Below are 20826 nucleotides of genomic sequence, written 5' to 3' on the forward strand. Positions count from 1 at the left end.
AATACATTTCATAAAATTTCACTGCATGACTCTATAAAAGTGCATATAGAAGAATTTCTTAAGATGTTTTTGAGTATTTTTGAGTAATAATATCTAATTGTCTAGGACAAAAAACCATACCCTAGTTGATTTTTATTTAATCTCAATCGGTTTATATAATGAAATATGTCAGAAATATCATAGTGTTTATACCCATTATACACTCCACGTCAGTAGAATAGAACACCTAAATTTTTGTTAATGTTAGCTTATTTATCCCAAAACGAATGAATCTGCGTTTTCAATCTTGTGGGGATCTAAAGTCGATAATGTTCCATATCAAACACAGAAAAAATTATGTTTCTAGTTCTTCGCGAAATGATTTTCTGATCATTTTTCCGATAGTACTATGAAAAAAGGCATTTATTTTTGGTCATCAGGATAGAACAGTCACTTTATTTTCGCGAATTTTTGAGATATTAAAGCCGAATTTTCTTTCAGTCGATAAAGCAAGGCTTTCTAATCATTTTTCACCAAAGAAAACCTATAAATTATTCCGCGGACACCGAAATAACAGCGTTAAAGGGTTTAAATTGACAGATATTGGAAACATCTCGGAATATCAGTAGGAGTCGCGCAATTATGTCATATTTCTTCACAATAAGATAGAATATGACACAGACAACCTCGACGGATACAATCGAGTGCTTCGGATGCTGATAAGATGGAATATTTTCAAAATATTTATGAAAAAGGTCAAAATTTCTTAAAAGACCATGATGATTTGTTCAATAAAATGGATTTTCCGCGAACATGTCTGTCATTTAATGGTTTGGAAATATGCCCCAGATTTAGAGGAAAATAATCTGATATGAAAATAACCGCTATTTAATACACTGAGGGAAATTTTAGTACATTTTTCAAATTGAACACACCCTTTGGATTTTGAATTTTATATGTGTTGTTATTTCGGTGTCCGCGACTGTTCTTAACAGTGTTATGCTCCAATATAAATTTACCAGTTTATGCTCTTCATGCCGGATTTTACGAATTAGTAGTTTTTTTAACTGAAATCGCAAATGTAAAAGCCCCGTTTTCACGGGAAAACACAGTCATGGAAATTGAGGTTTTAGGTTTCGTATGTTGTTTTATAAGGTACTAAAATTTCTCTCAGTGTATTAAAATAACGGTTGTTTTCGTATCAGATTATCTTCCTTCACATCTGGAGCATATTTCCAAACCTTTGAACGGCAGACTTGTTCGCGGAAAACCCATTTTATTGAACAAATCATCATGGTTTTTTAAGAAATTTTGACCTTTTTCATAAATATTTTGAAAATATTCCATCTTATCAGCATCCGAAGCACTCGATTGTATCCGTCGAGGTTGTCTGTGTCATATTCTATCTTATTGTGAAGAAATATGACATAATTGCGCGACTCCTACTGATATTCCGAGATGTTTCCAATATCTGTCAATTTAAACCCTTTAACGCTGTTATTTCGGTGTCCGCGGAATAATTTATAGGTTTTCTTTGGTGAAAAATGATTAGAAAGCCTTGCTTTATCGACTGAAAGAAAATTCGGCTTTAATATCTCAAAAATTCGCGAAAATAAAGTGACTGTTCTATCCTGATGACCAAAAATAAATGCCTATTTTTCATAGTACTATCGGAAAAATGATCAGAAAATCATTTCGCGAAGAACTAGAAACATAATTTTTTCTGTGTTTGATATGGAACATTATCGACTTTAGATCCCCACAAGATTGAAAACGCAGATTCATTCGTTTTGGGATAAATAAGCTAACATTAACAAAAATTTAGGTGTTCTATTCTACTGACGTGGAGTGTATTTAAAATTTTTTAAATCGAACAAAGGTGAACATTCGTTGTGTGTTTACATTATACGTTTTTTTATATTAATATACTACCAAATTCAAATTAATCCATATGTAATTCGAATTATTCCGTTTGAAATTCGAATTATTCCATTTGTAATTCGAATTATTTCATTTGTAATTCGAATTATTCCATTTGTAATTCGAGTTATTTTCTTTGAAATTACAAATGAAATCATTCGAATTACAAATGGAATAATTCGAATTACAAATAAATTAATTCGAACTAAAAATAGAATATTTTGAATTACAAATAAATTAATTCGAATTACAAATAGAATAATTTGAATTACAAATTGAATAATTCGAATTTCAAATGGAATAATTCGAGTTACAAATGGAATAATTCGAATTACAAATGGAATTCTCGAATTACAAATAAAATGTAACGAATTACAAATAGAATAATCGAATTACAATTAAAATTATTCGAATTACATTTGAAAAAGGTGTAGTAACTCATTTCTAACACAGTTGCAGTTGACCAATCGAACTGAAACTTTGCACACTTTTCAGATTTATAGCGGTACCACCCGATTTCAGGTGTTTTGAGGATTTTGTCTTCATTTTTTGTCCGAATTGGCTGTAATTTCGCATTTGGAGTTACCAATTGTACAGAAACTCCCCCACCAAAAACTGTGGACATGGGTCGGATTTTGGCGTAGCCCCCATAAAACGGTACTACTCGATTTCAGGCAATTTAAAGTTTTTAACTACATTTTAGGCCTAAATTGACTGTAATTTGGTTATGGACTTCTCAGTGGTCAAAAAATTTATTTACTAAAGAGTTAAAAATAAAAAAAAAAATTAAATTAAGTTCCAGTGTTTTAATTATAAATGCACTTTGATAAATAAAACACTGAGGGCCATTATTACATGTGTTATTTTACTATCTGATGGATTTGAAAACGCAAAATAATCTAATTTTGAGGCATTGAAAATATAATTTTTATATTGAAAGTTAATTCCAAGAAGGTCCTCCTTGAAATTCAACCATCACTGTTAAATTTAAGTTAACCGGAACGCTATAAATCTGTTCGGTAAATCCAAACTATAACAAAAGAATACTTAGAATAATGGGGGTGAAACTTATTTTTTTTTTAATTATTGTTTTATTGTTATTGATCAAACAACATTTTCTACAATAACATAAGTTTGGTAGAAATTCGAATCATTCTAATCATCATAGAAAAGCAGGCCATAAATATAAATTGAAAGTTACCATAACTCTTTTAAACAATTTTTCCAAATGACCCTTCTCCGATATCCTCTGTACGATTTTTTATTCTTTGCTTTTCCGACCTTCAAAAATTCCAAACAAACATTTTTGGAGTTCGGTCGTACTAGCAAACCATCTACTTGTCCATCTACCATCTAATGAGTGTGTCTCCCTTCCAAACTTCTTTCTCCAATGCTTTCTGCCTAAGAAGTATTGCTTGTCGGGTTTATCCAAAGCTAACAAGCGCGGTCCAACGGAAAAGGTCGATTCAGCATACTTTTTGAGTTAGGTTAAGTATCCTGACTGAATGCATGGATTGCTGTTGAATACATGGATTGTCTTAAATATCGTCCGGAATGCTATCTTTCCGTATACTTTATTGGACTTTTTCTTCGGCGAAGTTGCTGGGAATAAGCATTTTATGCAGAGCCCTGATTCACTCGCGAGTGAAAATTTGAGGGGAGGTGGTAATTTGTTTTGGGTGCAATATTTTTGGTGGTTGATGGGCAAGTTTATTTGGGGTTGGGATAAGTTTTTGTTTGGTGTTGGGGAGGGGGCAAGTTTCCCCCCCTGGACTTGCTCGAATTCAAGAAGGGTTTCACTCGCGAGTGGAATTCGAGCGAGTATTCGGAGCTTTGATTTTATGTCGTCGAGTTCCGGATGACCGGGCATGTTCTGAGACACACTTCTTCACCTCTCTTTTCAAGCATCAAGCATTTTGTTCGCCCCATTTACGCTTATTTTTCGCTTAACCCCCTTAAGCCCTCCCATCTCGTCAAGATTATTAGATCTGAGGAAAGAATGACCTCAAACTAGACGACAAGGAGCTATGTCGCTACTCATTTCGAAAGTGCAAATTGATTGCCGACGCTGAATATCTGACGACCCATGCTTTCACGGCAATACGCCGTAAGAGGGAAAAATGTTGCACTAATTATTCAATAAAGTTTAATCTGCTAAACTTTTAATTCTACCCACCTCCACATATCGTCGGTGTCATGCATAAGTGTTCCATACGCCATTTTTGATTTCTTGAGATATAGGTGGTTTCAAGGTTTTTCGCGTATGGACTTTATTTTTCCTATCTGCTCTAGTTTCCGAGATATTCACGTTTCGGCAATTAATATTTTAATAACTAACATTTAAAAAAACACATTCCAAAAATCAGAATGCAATTTTCGATTTAGAAAGTTTGAATTTATAGTGGCAGGATATGGAACAACTCGACACAAGTTCTATTTTAAAAAAATCTCTGTAAGTAGTTTATTTCAACAGATATCCTTCTATCTTTTGGCAAAGATGTTCTCTATACCATTACTATACCAATATTTATGCTCACTTGGTCTCACTGCCTGTCGCTGGAGCAAATATTTGCCTAATGTGAACTTTCCTTTAGAAACTCATAGTTAAATGGCAAAAAAACTAGGTATGCTGCAAAAATTAATTATGAATCCTAAACCAGATCATTCAGGCCTATTCCCGTTTGTCGTTCATATCTAGTGTATGGACTGAGTTAAATGTAATTTACATTCCGAAAATAAGGAAACAGATTTGTTTTTCTTCCTAGTAACCTCTTAAAAAAACACCATAATTAGCATATTTTGAAACCCAAACATAGATGGAGGGGCTTATCCTGATCAAGTTGTAGTACTGATAAGTGATAAATTTATCAAGTCTCTTAAATACTATCCTAGCCATTCACACGGTCGCCAGATTTGACGATTTTTTGTTTAAAAAATTAAATAAGGGCGACTGACGATCAAAAATGACGATTATTTTTTGTTATTTTACTAATATTGCAATTTTTATGTTTCTTTGTTTTAGCAAGATCAAAAATGTACGAAAGAAAAGAAAAAGTAAAAATTTCGTGAACTAATGTTTTTGTATTTTGAGGAAATGTTTGGAAATAATGAACCGGATTTGTTTTGCTTTTGGAATGCATTATTTTATTTGAAACGTGTTTATGGTTCATATGTTTTCCATACAATAACAGAATTTGTAAAGAAGATAACGGTATTACCTCATTCGTCAGCAAATGTTGGACGTGTTTTTTAGCCAAGTAAATCTTAATTAAACGAAATATCGAAATTCTCTACATAAGGATTCAATGGAGGGTACATTTTATACTAAATACTATTTAAAACTAAAAACAAATTGTCATGACTCAATAATTAAATCGGACTTCTTAAAAATAATAAACTCAAATATTTATTTACAAAGTGAATGGCTTAATAAATGACTTATTCACATAGATATCCATATAATATCGTATAAATAAGATATTTCATAACATTTATGAACTTTGTACCTTAAATAGAAGTCACAAGTCATAGGCACTACCTCGTCAATTGTTCAAACAGGAAATCGATTACATAAAAATGTTCATTACATTGCGATAACATAAAATGCTTTCCGCCTATTTTGTTCAATGTTAAATTAAATCTAACAATCATTGAAATCAAAACTAGTTTTTTTTTTTGCAAATTATGCAATTTCCTTGTCACAGATTAGTAAAGATTTGACCTTAGGAGAGTGGTGTCTCTTTTTATAGCTGCGTTTACATTTCCATGCAGGCAAAGTAATTGTATCATAATAGAGATTTAAATGCGTGATAATTAATAACACGAATAATCATGTAATGACTTAATTTTCTGATAAGAATATTTGTATGAGACAGTAGTGCCCCTTGTAATGTCACGTGTAAAAACTGTCAACAAAATGTTAGACTTAGCAAAACACGCTAATCAGTAAAAATAATAATGTGTAATATTATTATGACGGATATTTGCGTGTGAATGTTGAGAACATCTCGATATGTATGAATTGTCTACAGAAAAAAAGACAAGTAAAAAGAATCAGTCGGCATTGTCGACAGGTAAATACACCCAGCCTTACAATGAAATTCGAAACAAAAATAAAAAATAAGTTTTGCAGGTCTATAGTTTAAAGTTTAAGTCGTTTAATCGGTAGGTATCAAAAACAGTTGGAAAATTATTTCACTCAGAGTATCCAATCAACACAATCCACACGAATAAAGCTCCTATATTATAGGAACACCATTTGGACGAGGTTTTTGGAGCTTTTGGATCATTATCACGAGAAGTATGGAGATTAAAACCACAATATCCCATCACCGCTTCAGAGAATTGCCCAATCCTTCTGATGTTCGGGTAGCGGAAACGACGTTCCGGGGCATCATCACTGCTGCAGCCGCTCGCCATATCCCTGCTGGTCGAATACCCGAAGTAAGACCAAATTTCCCAGCAGAGGCGACGTGATGAGCTTCGTCGTATCAACCCCAATGACCCCAGAGTCAGGGAGCTGACACTGGAAGTTAACAGGCTGGTCGGCGAGCATAAGCAGAACAAATGGTTAAATCTTCTGAAGAGCTGCAACATTGGAGCCGGTATAGGTGAATTGTGGGCAACGGTTAAGTCACTCTCGAACCCTGGAAGAAGGGAAGATAGGACCTCAGTCACGTTTGGCGACGTTACGTTGACTGACCCGAAGAGGTGCGCAAGTAATTTCAATCGACATTTTGTCGAGCATCCCGAGAGTGACAGGGCGAAGAGAAGAGTATTACGTCGCATCAGATCTCTGCCTGCCGAGGATGAACCACCACAATTTACAATGGATGATGTTGCCAATGCCATCAGGAACGCTAAATCATCCAAAGCGTTGGGCCCTGATGGAATCTCCATGCTAATGTTGAAGAAGCTGGATGAGCCGGGAGTCGAGTATCTCACCAAAGTCTTCAACTTGTCGCTAGCCACCCTCGTTGTTCCCGAAGTCTGGAAAATGGGCAGGGTGGTCCCACTACGGAAGCCAGGCAAGGATGCCAGCAAAAGTGAATCGTACAGACAGATTTCGCTTTTGTCGCCCGTAGCAAAGACACTTGAGGCCTTGCTCCTCCCCAGTGTCAGAAATAGCTATCAAGTTGCCGATCATCAACATGGATTCCGTAAGCAGCACAGCACGACAACAGCGCTGCACGCCATTACCACATATATCTGTAAAGGACTCAACCACAGACGGCCGTGCGATAGAACAGTGATGGTGGCGCTTGACTTATCAAAAGCCTTTGATACAGTCAGGCACTCCACGCTGTTTGAGGACATTGAGCAGACAACCCTCCGGCCAAGCTTGAAACGTTGGATAGTCAACTATATGTGTGGACGCCAGTCGTACGTGGAATTCAGGAATAAGAAGTCCAAACCCCGCAGAGTGAAACAGGGAGTTTCCCAAGGTGGGGTGATATCTCCGGAACTGTTTAACCTCTACCTCTCCTGTATTCCACCCCCTCCAGACGGCATTGAAATCGTGACGTATGCGGATGATTGCACGATCCTGGCGTCGGGTACCTATCCTGATGACATCTGTGAGAGACTGAACAACTATTTAACCGATCTTACCACCTTTTTCCATTCGAGGAATATGCAGATTTCCCCCACAAAATCTACAGCCACTCTGTTCACCACATGGACAGCGCAGTTTGGACGTGAGTTGAATGTCGTGGTCGACGGTAGCAGAATTCCGACCACAAACTGCCCTAAAATTGTAGGGGTCACATTCGACACTACATTCACGTCGTACGCACACGCCACAGCTATCTGCGACAGGTTGAAAAGTAGGAACAAGGTCCTCAAGTCCCTGGCCGGCAGCACTTGTGGTGCAGATAAAGAAACCTTGTTGGCCACGTATAACGCGATAGGTCGGTCTGTGGTAAGCTATGCGGCTCCAGTCTGGTCCCCGAGATTGTGTGATACGAATTGGAAAAAGATTCAAACTTGCCAGAATGCCGCCCTGAGAACAGCCTCAAATCTTCAGTGGACCATCTACATGAGGAGGCAAAAATTCTTCCTGTAAAGCAACACAATGAGATGCTTTCGTTGCAGTACTTGCTTGGATGTTATCGTGTGAGCCATCCCAATCACCATCTTGTGGGTAGGCCCGGCCCATTCAGGGAGATCAGGAAGGATATCCATGCTCTAGAGGGAGAGGTCCAACGATACAGGAGAGAACCCCTAGATCAACAAGCATATCATCCTCCATCTATCGCAGCTGAGGAGCGTCAGCTGCCACGACAAACCTAGAGTTGTTTTGGCTCAACTACGCTCGGTATATTGCAGTCGCCTAAATTCGTATTGGGCGGAAATCGATCGCGCCGTGCAAGACATATGCCCAGTATTCGGCATGGCCCCGCACGACACACAACACCTTTTTAACTGCCCGCCATACCTACCCATCTAACTCCAGTGGATCTGTGGCTACATCCCATCGAAGCAGCCACTTTTCTGGAATTGGAGATAGACCCAGAGCCAGATTGAAAAGAGGAACGAACAAATAAACTTAACAAAAACACTGTTACAACAACAACAATATCCCACAAAGTCTACTAAAAGTAAAAACCTGGACTTTATTTTGTGCGGGAGGTGTATGAAGGAGTGACTTTAATTATTGCAAATTTGGGGGGCACTGTTTTGGGAAGTGTTGGTTTCCTCTAGCAACAAAATTAATATTGTAGCCATTATCTCAAGGACTATATAAATATATGTTCGTTGAGGGGTATTTTTGTCACGGTTGAAAATGTGATGTTAGCTGGCCAGGTGGGTGTGCTTACTATTGCACCCAAGAGGTACCCATAGTTTAGTTTATACAACCATAATATTTCCTTCAGAAAAAAACCCATTTTAAAATGAGTACAAAAATGTAACCCTCATCGGCATCCCTAACTTTTTTCCTCAACATTGTTGTTATTTTGAACCTTCCCCTCTCTAACTATTATCACCACAGCGGCGTTGATAACAACATTAGGTAAAGAATTTTGCAACTAAAAACAACAACATTGTTAAAAATAGTAAATAAACGTAAGAAAAATGTTAACAAACATGACATTTAATTGCCAAACAAAAGGCCATACATTGAGGTCATGGACGTACTATGACAGCAACCACCAAATGGTACACACGCACTACACAAAAAAGGATGCGCAGCAGACCTGTCAGTCAGTCAGTCAATGGCCTTACTCTTGTACTTAATCCTTAATTTAATATGTATTGGGCAAGGTCAACAACAACGCCTGTTTATATAGATACATAATAAGTATCCAGTAAGTTGGAGGCATGTGGGGGATATTTTTTTTTTTTTTGGTGTCAGTCATTTTTCCTTAATTTAATTATAATAAATTAAGTTATAAAAAAATGTAACAAACTTACCGAATTGGTGGCCAAAATTTGTAAATTTGGATTTGAATCCTCCAGTAGCTTTTGTACCATTCGCAAAAATGATTCCACAAATAAATTCAATGTAGTTTGGGCATGACATGCCTGCAATAAGATATCCATTGCTTCCATAGCAATTTCCACAAACCTTTAAGATAAAGTCCAACAATAGAAAGAACAGCAGCAACAGCAACAATAAAAAATAGTTGAAGAAAAAATGGTTAATCAATGTACATAAAACAATAGAGAGTGGGTATGGTAGGAGAGATGAGGCCATCTCTCTAACAAGTAATATGAGACAAATTATACATTAAAGCAATAATAAAAAAATATGGACATGCTACAATAACAACAAACAATAATGTTTATAGCAATAACAACAACTACAATGTCAGTGGTAATTGCAAGTGGTAGGCAAGCTTCTTATTAAACTCATAGCGTTATAAAAATAAACACAACAACATCAACAAATTGGCAACAATCGACACCATAACTGCTGGGAGGAATTGATAACAAATTATATATTGATACAATTGAACTGTAATTGAAGGCTCTCTGGGAAGCCTTTTAAATATTTATAGGATACATAAGGTTTGATTACACCAGGTAACAAAAATTAAAAAAAAAAATGTTGAGGTTCTGACACAGGTATCTCTCAGAACTTCTCCATTTCGAACAGTTTAAATGAAGAAAATTGTGATCAAACTGATGGTAATAAAGGTACTAAAACCCTGCCACACTGGAAAGTATGGACTTCCCAATAAAAAACAAGTAAGAACGGCGTTAAGTTCGACCGGGCCAAACTTGTTATACCCTCCACCACAAGTTGTATTGAAGTAAAATGGAATAATTAGTGTCCTTTCGTGTATGAAGAAGACTTAATACTAAATTTCAGCAATTTCGGTAAAACAATGTGAGGCACCGTTCTATAGGGGCTATTTCAAAACGTCGATCTATTCCGACAAATTTCTGATGGAATGTTTTTAAGACTCAAAGAAGACTAAATACCAAATTTCCTATATTTTGGTAAGAAAATGTGGATAGAACTTAAAAAAATACTGAAAATCAACAAGTACGCTTCTATGGGGATATAGGTAGACGTGGACCTATACTGATAATACTCTTCAGGAATATTTTATAAATCTTGGAAGACTAAATAATGAATTTCAGCCATTTCGGTGGGATATTGACGTCACAATCTTCAGTATTACGAAAATCGCGAGGTACCGTTCTAAGGGGGCTATATCGAAACGTGGACCTGTACCGACGAATTTTAGTCGTAAATTTCTGGCGAACAGTTTTATATCACATTGAAGACTAAATACTAAATTTCAGCCATTTTGGTGGAATATTGAAGCCACAACCTCCAAAATACGGAAAATCGGGAGGTACATTCCCATGGGGGCTATATGAAGGCGTGGACCTATACCGACAAATTTAAAAGGGGAAGTTTGAGTACCCTCAACGAAGTCTAAATACCAAATTTCAGCCATTTCGGCGGAATATTGAGGCCACAACGTTCAAAATACCGAAAATTGGGAGGTACCGTTCTATGGAGGCTATATGAAGGCATGGACAAAGTTCTGGGGGAAAGTTTTATACCACCAACGTAGACTAAGTACCAAATTTCAGCCATTTCGGTTTGATAATGAAGCTAAAACCTTCAAAATACCGAAAATCGGAAGGTACCGTTCTATGGGGGCTATATGAAGGCGTGGACCGATACCGACGAAATTCTGGGGGAAAGTTTTATACCCAAATTTCAGCCATTTTGGTATGATACTGAAGCTAAAACCATAAAAATAACGAAAATCGGGAGGTACCGTTCTATGGGGGCTATATGAAGGCATGGACCTACAAAGTTCTGGGGGAAAGTTTTATACCACCAACGTAGACTAAGTACCAAATTACAGCCATTTCGGTTTGATAATGACAAAATACCGAAAATAGGGAGGTACCGTTCTATGGGGGCTATATGAAGGCGTCGACCGATACCGACAAATTATGGGGAAATTTTTGTACCCCTAAAGAAGACTACGTACCAAATTTCAGCCATTTTGGCAGGATAATGAAACTAAAACCTTAAATCCTCAGTGAAACATGTTCCGTACTCCAAAGGTAGTCAACTCATTCATGGGACGAGATCCGAAACACAGCTAGATACGAAAATTCGAAAGAGCCTACCCTTATGTACATCGATACGAATTTCAGATAGATACGATTTTCTTCCCAGAACCTGTAGCTGCTCAAGCCAAAGTCTCTAAAAAGTGGAGAAGACGAAACCTACTGCCTGCCTGCCTCAAGCAACCTGGTTTAGTCAAATTCTTTTCCGAAGCCGAACCAAAATCAGATAGAAATAAAGCAGGCTAAAGAACCTACCCCTAAAACGAACGACATTCATAAAGAAGATCAATTAAAGAAGGGATCTGCTTCAAAGCCCCACTGAAACCCGTAAGACAAGGGTAAAGCGAAGGGACAATCGGTTCTAGGAACTTGAACAAATGAGTTACAGAATGCCACTACTGAATCCTATCATCTTCTAAACAATTCCACGGCAGCGGGATCTTTCGTACCGGTTTGACCCGAAACCATAGTGTTTCGGCCAGCGGCTGCCAACCCAGCATCAAACCTACGGTTCTATGTAGGTTTTTATGCTACAACAACATCATCTTCTAGAAAGACCAACCAAACTGTGAAACGTGTTCGCTCTTCCGAAGGCCCTCAGTCTTCTCCTAAGAAGATGGTGGACGCCGAACGACATCTGTAAAGGAGATCAATTGCCGAAAGGGGCCTGCTTTTAAGCCCGACTCAAATACGAAAGGGAAGGGTAAAGCGGAGGACAATCTGTTCTGGGAAATTCCATAGGCTGTAAAATAATCAAGGTGGCTGGGCCGACTAAAAACAATCATTTTCTGAAAAGACGAAGCTCGCTTCGCAGCAAGAAACTGTGAAACGTGTTGCCCACGGAGAAATGTATATATGTAGTTGTAATTAGGACCACAAAGACTACTGCTATGACCACGGATAATGCTGCACCAGGTCCGGGCGGGGACGACTGCTACACACCGACCCTGCACGTTGCGGGTGGCGGGACAGCTCTACCGAGAGCAACTGGAAAGACATCCCTCTGATGACGATCATCCCCCATACGGTCATTCCATCTCAATCGAACAAAGAGGCGTCTTCGAAAGTTGGTTTAGGGAGAACCAATCCAGGCTATCAGTGAAAACTCCGTTGCAGGGCATGCAACGTCGGTCGCTTCCGTTCCCTGGCAGGATGAGGCTGTGGATGCAGAGCGTGATCATAGTGGCAAAAATAATAGAGCGGTTCAATATTGTTTCAAGTTCGTGGACAAATCTCCAGGAGATGTTTCGCAGGCGGAAGATAAGGTTGAAGCTTTTCTTCGCGAATTCCATTCTCTGGCCCGGAGGTAGTCACCAGTTCAAAAACTGCGATAACTAGATCGGATCCAGACAAGTCAGGAAAACAGGTGATCTCAAGCTGTCCGGATCCCTTGCAGACACCAATGGGACCTGCGGCAGGGCTAGCCCACTTGACTCTATCGACCCCAACAACACGATTGGACTTCAAGGTGGTCCCCGCTCCGAAGTCGGAGAGGCGGAAGGGTCAAACGCAGACGAAGTAGTTACACAAGCCTTAGCTAGTGTGACAGTTCCGCCTACGACTGCCGCTAAAGGTGCTGGGGGAAACATAAGCTGGAAGCGGAACTTAGAGGGCAACAACTAGACTAGCTTCTCGGGGAAGAACGGAACAGGTTCAAGGAAGAAGGATTGTGCGGCGGGAAGTCAGTTGGCTGATACGACTGATGGACCACTAGCCTCAAAGTAGGCTAGTGCCCGAAGACAACCACTTCACAACAGGCGTGTGTGAAGAGAGCGGTCTTCTACGGATCCACCGTCAGATTCTAAGAGGATGGAAAAACTTCTGTTCAGGGTTTTCGCTCGTCAAACAGTTAAAGGAGGCCTGCAAAGATAGTTCAAGACAACAACCCCAAAACCTTCTGGTTAGAAGGCATATTAACCACCCAGACCTGTGAGGATAATCTCCCTGATGACCTTCTGGTGGCAATCATTAATAAGTCTGATGCTGAAGGCAGTTTTAATGAGCTTTCGAGCCATTTTGTAAGAAAGCATGAACGTGCCCACAAAAATTTCAAAAAAATTTTAACTATATGCCTGTTCCAGAACCTGCAGTTCTATTAATCGAAATTTTTGAATTTTTGTGAGGAAGGTAACCGAAGAAGTAGTTCATCTTGATCAATTTCGGAAAAAATATTACCATTTGCAAGGATTCGGCCAAATCGGATACTCAATTCTAGAATTATTGTGTAGAACTGCCATTTTAAATTGCGATCCTAGGTTTTTTAACTTTCTGGTCATTATCCTAAAAAGTATGGACTTGGTTACGTATGAAGTTATATAGATGTAAATAGGACCACAAGGGCTTCCTTCGGTAAAATTTCAAAAGAATCCTGGAAGAGCTTTTAAACTGCACTTATTTGAAAATTTTCGAACTTTTATGGGAAGTCATTCGAAGGTCTGGACGGATACATTCCATCTTTGAGGAAATTTTACCATGTACAAAGTTTGAACCAAATCGATTCCTCTCTCTCTAAGAGTGCTCACAAGTCATTTTAGTTGATGACCATAGGGGTTTTGGTTATTTTTTTAAGGAAGTATGACTAGCCCACGAAAAAATGATATCGTTGCGATCTGGACCATATGGCCTACCTTGAATAAAAATTTCTTGAACAGCGTTTAAACTGCAGATAATCCTAAAACATATATGGACCGGCTCATATTGAAGAGTTTAGTCCGATTCAGTTATGATCTCAATCTACGATTTCGGACGATATATATCCAAATACAATCAAGAATCTACAATTTTTGGTTTATGATATCGAGGTAGTAAAGGACTTCGTCTACCTCGGCACCGCCATAAACACAACAAATAACATCAGTTGTGAAATACGAAGAAGAATAGTGTTGGCTAACAGATGCTACTTTGGGCTGAGTAAGCAGTTTAGGAATAAAGCCACCTCTCGTCAAACAAAAGTAACACTTTACAAAACACTGATAGATACTACCCGTGCTAATGTATGGTTCCGAAGCATGGGTACTTGCTCAAGCAGATAAGGCAGTGCTTGGTGTGTTCGAGAGAAAAATTCTTCGAAAGATCTACGGGCCAATCTGTGTTGACGGCGAATATCGACGTCGTATGAACAACGAGCTGTACCAACTATACAATGACATCAATGTAGTTGAACAAATCGAGATACAACGATTGCGATGGCTAGGCCATGTTATAAGAATGAGTGATGATGAACCCGCTAAAAAGGCGTATAAATACGGGCCGCATGGAGGTTCTCGCAGATCTGGAGGCCAAAGCTTCGTTGGAGCGAACAAGTTAAACGAGATATCAGTAAGCTACTTATCCCAGATTGGGAAAATACAGCAGCAAACAGAGAGGATTGGAGATTTTTTCTTAGTTCGGCTTATGGAACAAATGTTCTGTAAAAGGCCAGCTAAGTAGTAGTAAGTTATCGAAAAAATAGTAAAAATTAGTAGATTCTTGCAGTTCTGGAATTTGCAGACTAAAAATAATTTAACATTAAGAATAAAATCTTCAAAGAAAAACTCCTTCAGGGAATCAGGTTATCAAAACTTTGTGGTAAATATTGTGGGTTATTCTAAACGTAAATTCCCGTGAGTTTTCTCACTCTCTCCTTTAAGTTGGAACGGCAGAGAGACAAAAACCACGGGGAGTTTTCATTCAGAATAACCCCCATAGCCTCAAAATTCTTTTCCACAGCACCTAATCCAAATAGCTCTCATGTTCTTTTATAAAGATTGTCTGGATTTTCCCGAACAATACATATAACAATCAAAATTCCTTTCCAACTTTATGTTGCCCAGTGTAATTGACTAACAAGGATACAAGAAATATTAAAACAGGAAAAACCCGGCGGCGGCGGCAAAACTTGACACTCGCACACACACTTGCCAATTTGCCATTCATTGTGAGTCATTTGAAAGTAGTAACAAAACAAATTAAAATTGAATGTAATTGACATCATATTCCATATGTACTTACTTGTAACGTTTGCGATTGATATCCTTGGAGGCTTTCTGATACAAATATTCACCAATACGATCCAGTTTATCCGGTGAGCTGAGCGAATAAAATGTCAACTTTTCCATATTTGACTTGACCAGGCCATCTTCGGAATTCACCGGGAAGATATTATCCACCAAACGTTTATAACGCGGTCTCAGTGCCGAACAACAGCCGCAACAACCTAAGGGTATAAGACATGGTTGAAAACAACACGAACATGGTGGACGCGACACGGAGGGACGCGGTATAAATAGACGCATGCATTTGTAGCTAAACATAGTTTTTTGATCGTTGTTGGTTGGTTGTGGTATGGATGTGGAGAGAGACAAGAGTTACTTAGAGAGATGGTGATGATGCTAATTTGGCTTATACTAAATTATTTAATTGTGGAGTAGATGTAGTTATCCATTAAATTGTAACAAACTGACAAACACTGGCCATTAAGGTATTGCAAAACATTTTTTTCGCGTAATCTATTTTGCTGGGGGGAATGTGTGAATTGTGTTTGTGTGTGTTTCGCTATAGAATCTTTGGCTCGGTCTTTATGCCGAGGAAGACGTTTTAGTACTAAACAACCGTTAACATTTCTAAAATATACATAGCGGTTAGATTGTGCATATCAGTCTCCCTGACAAACTGAATGAATGACTGTTGGACGGTGGCCCTGCCATTAAGTGTCTAGGTGGTTGTGTTGCTGCTGGCTAGCTGGTCGCTTGGTTGGTTGGCTGGCTAGCTGTTATTACTGCAAATGTTTATGTTCTCAATTCCCCCTTCTTTCTCCCCGGGATCTTTCACTATTCTATAGACTTTGTTTCGTTTGGCGAAATAGCAAATAAAAGTGACGTTTATTTTCACAATGAAAAATCCAACAAAAACAACACCAGCAGTAAAAAGTGTTGTGTTTACAATTTGTTATGAGAGCCCTTTCCATTGCTTTTTTAACTGCTGTGACGGCAAAACGGCAATGGCCTTTGTTTTGGCGGTGACTATATTACTACAGCAAAGCTATGTTATGCTGCCGCTGCGGCTGATATCGAGGTTCTGGAGTGTGTGTGTTTTTGGAATTTTCTTTTCGCCAGCAGTTAACATGCAAACGCCACAATGCCATTAAGTCATTCATTCGCTAGCTAACGTTCTAAAAGTTATCATCAGAGTGGAAGAGGCCTATATCACGACGTTAATCGTTCAAATTAGTCGTGTAGTTAAATAATTTTGTATTTGCTTAAGGTGGGAGAAGTTGTGTTTCTTAAAGATAAGAATATTCGAATATTGTCTATTTTTGGCAAAAAAGGGGTTTTGAACAGATTCGGTGTGGAAGTTGGAGGTTTGAAGAGCTAATGTGTGAAATATTGTAACGATTTCAATTGAAACGAACGAGTCTATATGTCGTCGATGTGGATAAAGCGTGTATATTCTATATCCCTCTTGGAACTTTTGAAGTAAATGTGATTTCATTCAAAGCATTTTAATTGAAAGGCAATCAATCATATTTATCGAAAGAAATTGCAATAAACAAGTAAAAAAGTATCAGTCGGCTCTGCCGACAGAGACAAATTGAAACACTTAAAAAAACTTATGTATTTAGGGGGTTTTAAAATTTTAGTCGTATGATCCGACAAAAATGTTGACTAGGATTAAAGTTCAGAAATTTTGCGGAAAACGTACTTAAAGGAATGGACCGACATAGACCATGGGGGTGTCATAGGGGGTGTTTACACCTTTCGGGCTGTTTTCTCAAGAAGTATGGACTTGCCCCTGAAACAACTTTTACCATCGTAATTGAGGCAGCGAATGTAAGTTGCTTCAACAAAAATCAAAGTGATTCAATAGCAGGTCTTAAAGTGAACTTATCCAAAATTTTGTGTGGGAGGTACGGGATGTAGTGGACAAATATAGTCCATATTCGAACCTGATCTATATCTGGTAGATGTTATGAGAATGTGTAAAGTATGGACCAAATCGGTCACTCCCATCAAGAGTTATCGTGCGCACAATTTTTCCGAATATTTTTGAACTTTTATGGGGTAGGTACCTGAAGGAGTGGACCGATATGGCTTATCTTCGAACTTAAAGTAAGTTAGGAAACAATATTACGAAGGCCAAATTTTGGCCGGAATCGGCATTTCCGTTCGAGAATTATATTGCGCTTCCACCTATAAACATGGTGTCATACGGTTTGTTTTTCAACTTTCAGACTATTTTTTCAGGAAGTATGGATTTGCCCTTGAGGAAACTTGTACCTTCGTATAGGGGACAGTGAATACAATATGTTACAACAAAAACCAAGGCGATTCGAGAGCAGGTCCTAAAGTGAACTTTTCCGAAATTTTGTGTGGGAGGTACTCGAAGGAGTTTACCGATTGAGTCCATATTGGAGCCTCATCTAAGTCTGGTAGAAATTTCACGATGTGCAAAGTATGGACCAAATCGGTTACCCCCTTCAAGAGTTATCGTACGCACAAATTTTCCGAACATTTTCGAACTTTTGTGGGGGAGGTACCGGAAGGAGTGGATCGATATAATCCATCTTTGAACTTGAACTAAGTTTGGACAAAATATTACGAAAGCCAATTTTTAGACCGAATCGGCAGATCAGTTAGAGAGTTATCTTGCGCTCCAACCACTACACACGGTGTCATAGGGTTTTTTGTAACTTTCAGGCTATTTTCTCAGGAAGTATGGACTTGCCCCTAATAAAACTTACAGCGTCGTATAGAGGACAGCGAATACAACTTGCGTAAACAAAAATCAAAGCGATTCGAGACCAGGTCCTAAACGGAACTTTTCCGAAATTTTGTGTGGGAGGTACCCGAAGGAGTGGACCGGGGTTTCATCTAGTCAAACTAGAAGTTTTGCAGATTTCTAGCGTACATTGTTGGGGTAGTTATCATAAAGAGCGGGACTGTACAATTCTGTGTTAGATCCAGTCAACACCAATAATATAATATTTAACAACTTCCGGACCGTTATGAGTGCAAAGACTGCCTGCAATGAAAACCTTGACTGAACTGCAGTTGTGTGATGGAGGAGGCCCTAAATATTGCGATATTTTGGAGACCATGGCTAGGGAAATTTTGGCTTTTATTGTAGTCATGGTCACAAGCACTTGCCCTACCACTGTAGTCAAGATCAGAAGGAATAACTTTGCTAAAAGTTGAACAAATTGTTAACTATATTTATTCGATACTTTTTAACTTTTAGGTAGGATGTACCCACAGGACTAGACCGATATAGTCCACTTGATCGAAGTTTGCACGAAATATTACAAGAGTTATCATGTGCACCTTTCATTTAGTACGAGATCTTTGTTTAACTTTCTTCCATTACCTACGTGTGTATGTATGCACTTGTACACAGGACTACCTTTGATACAAATTTCAAAATAATGATCGTACAATCGTAAAATTTTAAATTTTTTTGGGGAGGTAACCGAAGGTCTGGACGGCTTTAATCTCTTTTTAAAGACATTTTACGATTTATAAAGTTGGAACTAAAACGGTTACTGCTTTTGAGAGGTGTGCACCTATAATTTTAGTTGATGACCCTAGGGGTTTTGGGTAACCGCTGAATGGACATAAGTTATGGGCGGGGACAACTTACACGGGACTCTAAAGTCTATAGATGATAACTTAGAGCAACAAAATAAGGAACCCCTCCACCAAATTGAAAGACTTGTTCCACAAGAGCGGAAACAGGACATATCCCCAAAGCAAATGTTACTCAATCTGACCTTGGCCGACGAATTAATCCCCTTTCCTCCACCTTATCTCTCCTCCTCTCCATTCCCCTCCTACCCATTTTGCCTCTTTTCAGTATAAGTACAATAGACCGCTGGTCTCCGAGTGAAGTGTTTGCCAAAAAGCAAATGCAGCTCCGTATCCTATAACATAACCTGTGGAAGATGAGAGTAACATGGAGGAAAGACGTTTGGACTCAGGTGCTCAACACAACCCAGTTCCTGTTGGCCCTATATCGGCACATGCCGTCGATAAACTTAAGATACAGAATGTCACAGGGAAATTGACTAACGATGGAGAATCCGAGGAGACACCAACAGCAGTCAATGACTCCGAATTTTCATTCTGAAAAGGAGGTCTTCCTCATCAGGTCGACAAGATCTTTCTCCCAGACCCTGTAGCTAGTCACGCCAAAGACTCAAAGGAAGCTACGTTGATGCCTTAAGCAAATCCTGTTCCGAACCTAAACCAGAAAGAAATGAAGAAGGCTAAAGAACCCATACATAAACCCAACGACATGAATTGACGAAGGGGTCTGCTTCTAAGCCAGGCTCAAACACGAAATGCAAGGGTAAAGAGGAGGCACAACCTGTTCCTAGAACTTCCACCAGCTTTAAGGAAGCACAGACCTTAAACTTTTTTATGCGAAAAATTTTCAATTTTTTTGCGGAGGTAACCGAAGGTCTGGACGACTTTAGTATCATTTTAAAGACATTTTACGATTTACAAAGTTGGAACTAAATCGGTTACTGCTTTTGAGAGGTGTGAACCTATGATTTTAGTTGATGACCCTAGGGCTTTTGGGTAACTTTTCAAAAAGTATTGGCTTGCCCAAAGTTGTGTCGTTGTAATCTGGACCACAAGGACTAACTTCGTTATAAAATTTTTAATACGATCCAATAAGTGGCCTTAAACTGCAGTTAAATGAAATTTTTGAACATTTGCAAGGGATGTACCCGAAAAAGTTGCCCGATTGGAAGTTAATATACGTTTGGAATTCCCAAGTTATCGTGTTCATCAGCTTTTTGGCCATTATCTCAGGAAATATGGGCTTGTCGAAGAAAACAATGATATTATAGTAATAAGGATCACAAGGACTACCTTCGGTTAACATTCTACAACTATTTTCGAACAACCCAGTTTACAGTGCAGTTTAACACTGAATCAAAAATGTTTGAACTTTTGTGAGGAAGATAACTGAAGTAGTTCCGTTCATATATAAAGTTCATGATCTACAAGTAAACAATTAAAAATGTGTTATGTTCGGTCGAGGTCTTCTTTAGACAGAAGAAGCCTTCTATATACAGAAGAAGGCCTCTTGAGGCCTTCTACAAGCCAAAGAAAACGTTTTGGGGTCTTCTTTAGGCAAAATAAGACCTCTTGGGGTCTTTTATAGCCATATGAAGAGCTCTTCTGCCTATAAAAGACTTCTTGATGGCTTCTATAGGCAGAACAAACATCTTTATGTCTTCTATAGGCAAAACAAGTCCTCTTGAGGTCTTTTATAGGCAGAACAAGTCCTTTTCAGGTCTTCTATAGGCATAAGAAAACCTCTTCTATAGGCAGATGAGGAGCTCTTCTGCCTATAAAAGACTTCTTGATGGCTTCTATAGTCAGAACAAGACCTCTTGAG

The 20826-nt window shown here is 38.6% G+C and overlaps 1 protein-coding gene across 24 annotated transcripts in view; it reads right to left on the reverse strand.

The window, feature by feature from the left end:
* stmA (Protein EFR3 homolog stmA) overlaps positions 1–20826 on the reverse strand; it is a 75263-nt gene that overhangs the window by 23905 nt on the left and 30532 nt on the right. For 22 of the 24 annotated variants that reach the window (XM_073991970.1, XM_073991968.1, XM_073991952.1 and 19 more), the window contains 2 exons: positions 15433–15637; positions 9313–9466 (listed from right to left, as the gene is read on the reverse strand). In XM_073991970.1, the coding sequence (XP_073848071.1) occupies positions 9313–9466; positions 15433–15637 (359 nt within the window). Of the gene's footprint in view, positions 1–9312; positions 9467–15432; positions 15638–15884; positions 16107–20826 lie in introns of those variants that run through there. The other 2 variants (XM_073991974.1, XM_073991972.1) reach the window with 2 other exon arrangements.

This window comes from Musca autumnalis, unplaced genomic scaffold, assembly GCF_047663935.1.
Source record: "Musca autumnalis isolate F117 unplaced genomic scaffold, ASM4766393v1 scaffold_5, whole genome shotgun sequence".
Classification (NCBI taxonomy): domain Eukaryota; kingdom Metazoa; phylum Arthropoda; class Insecta; order Diptera; family Muscidae; genus Musca; species Musca autumnalis.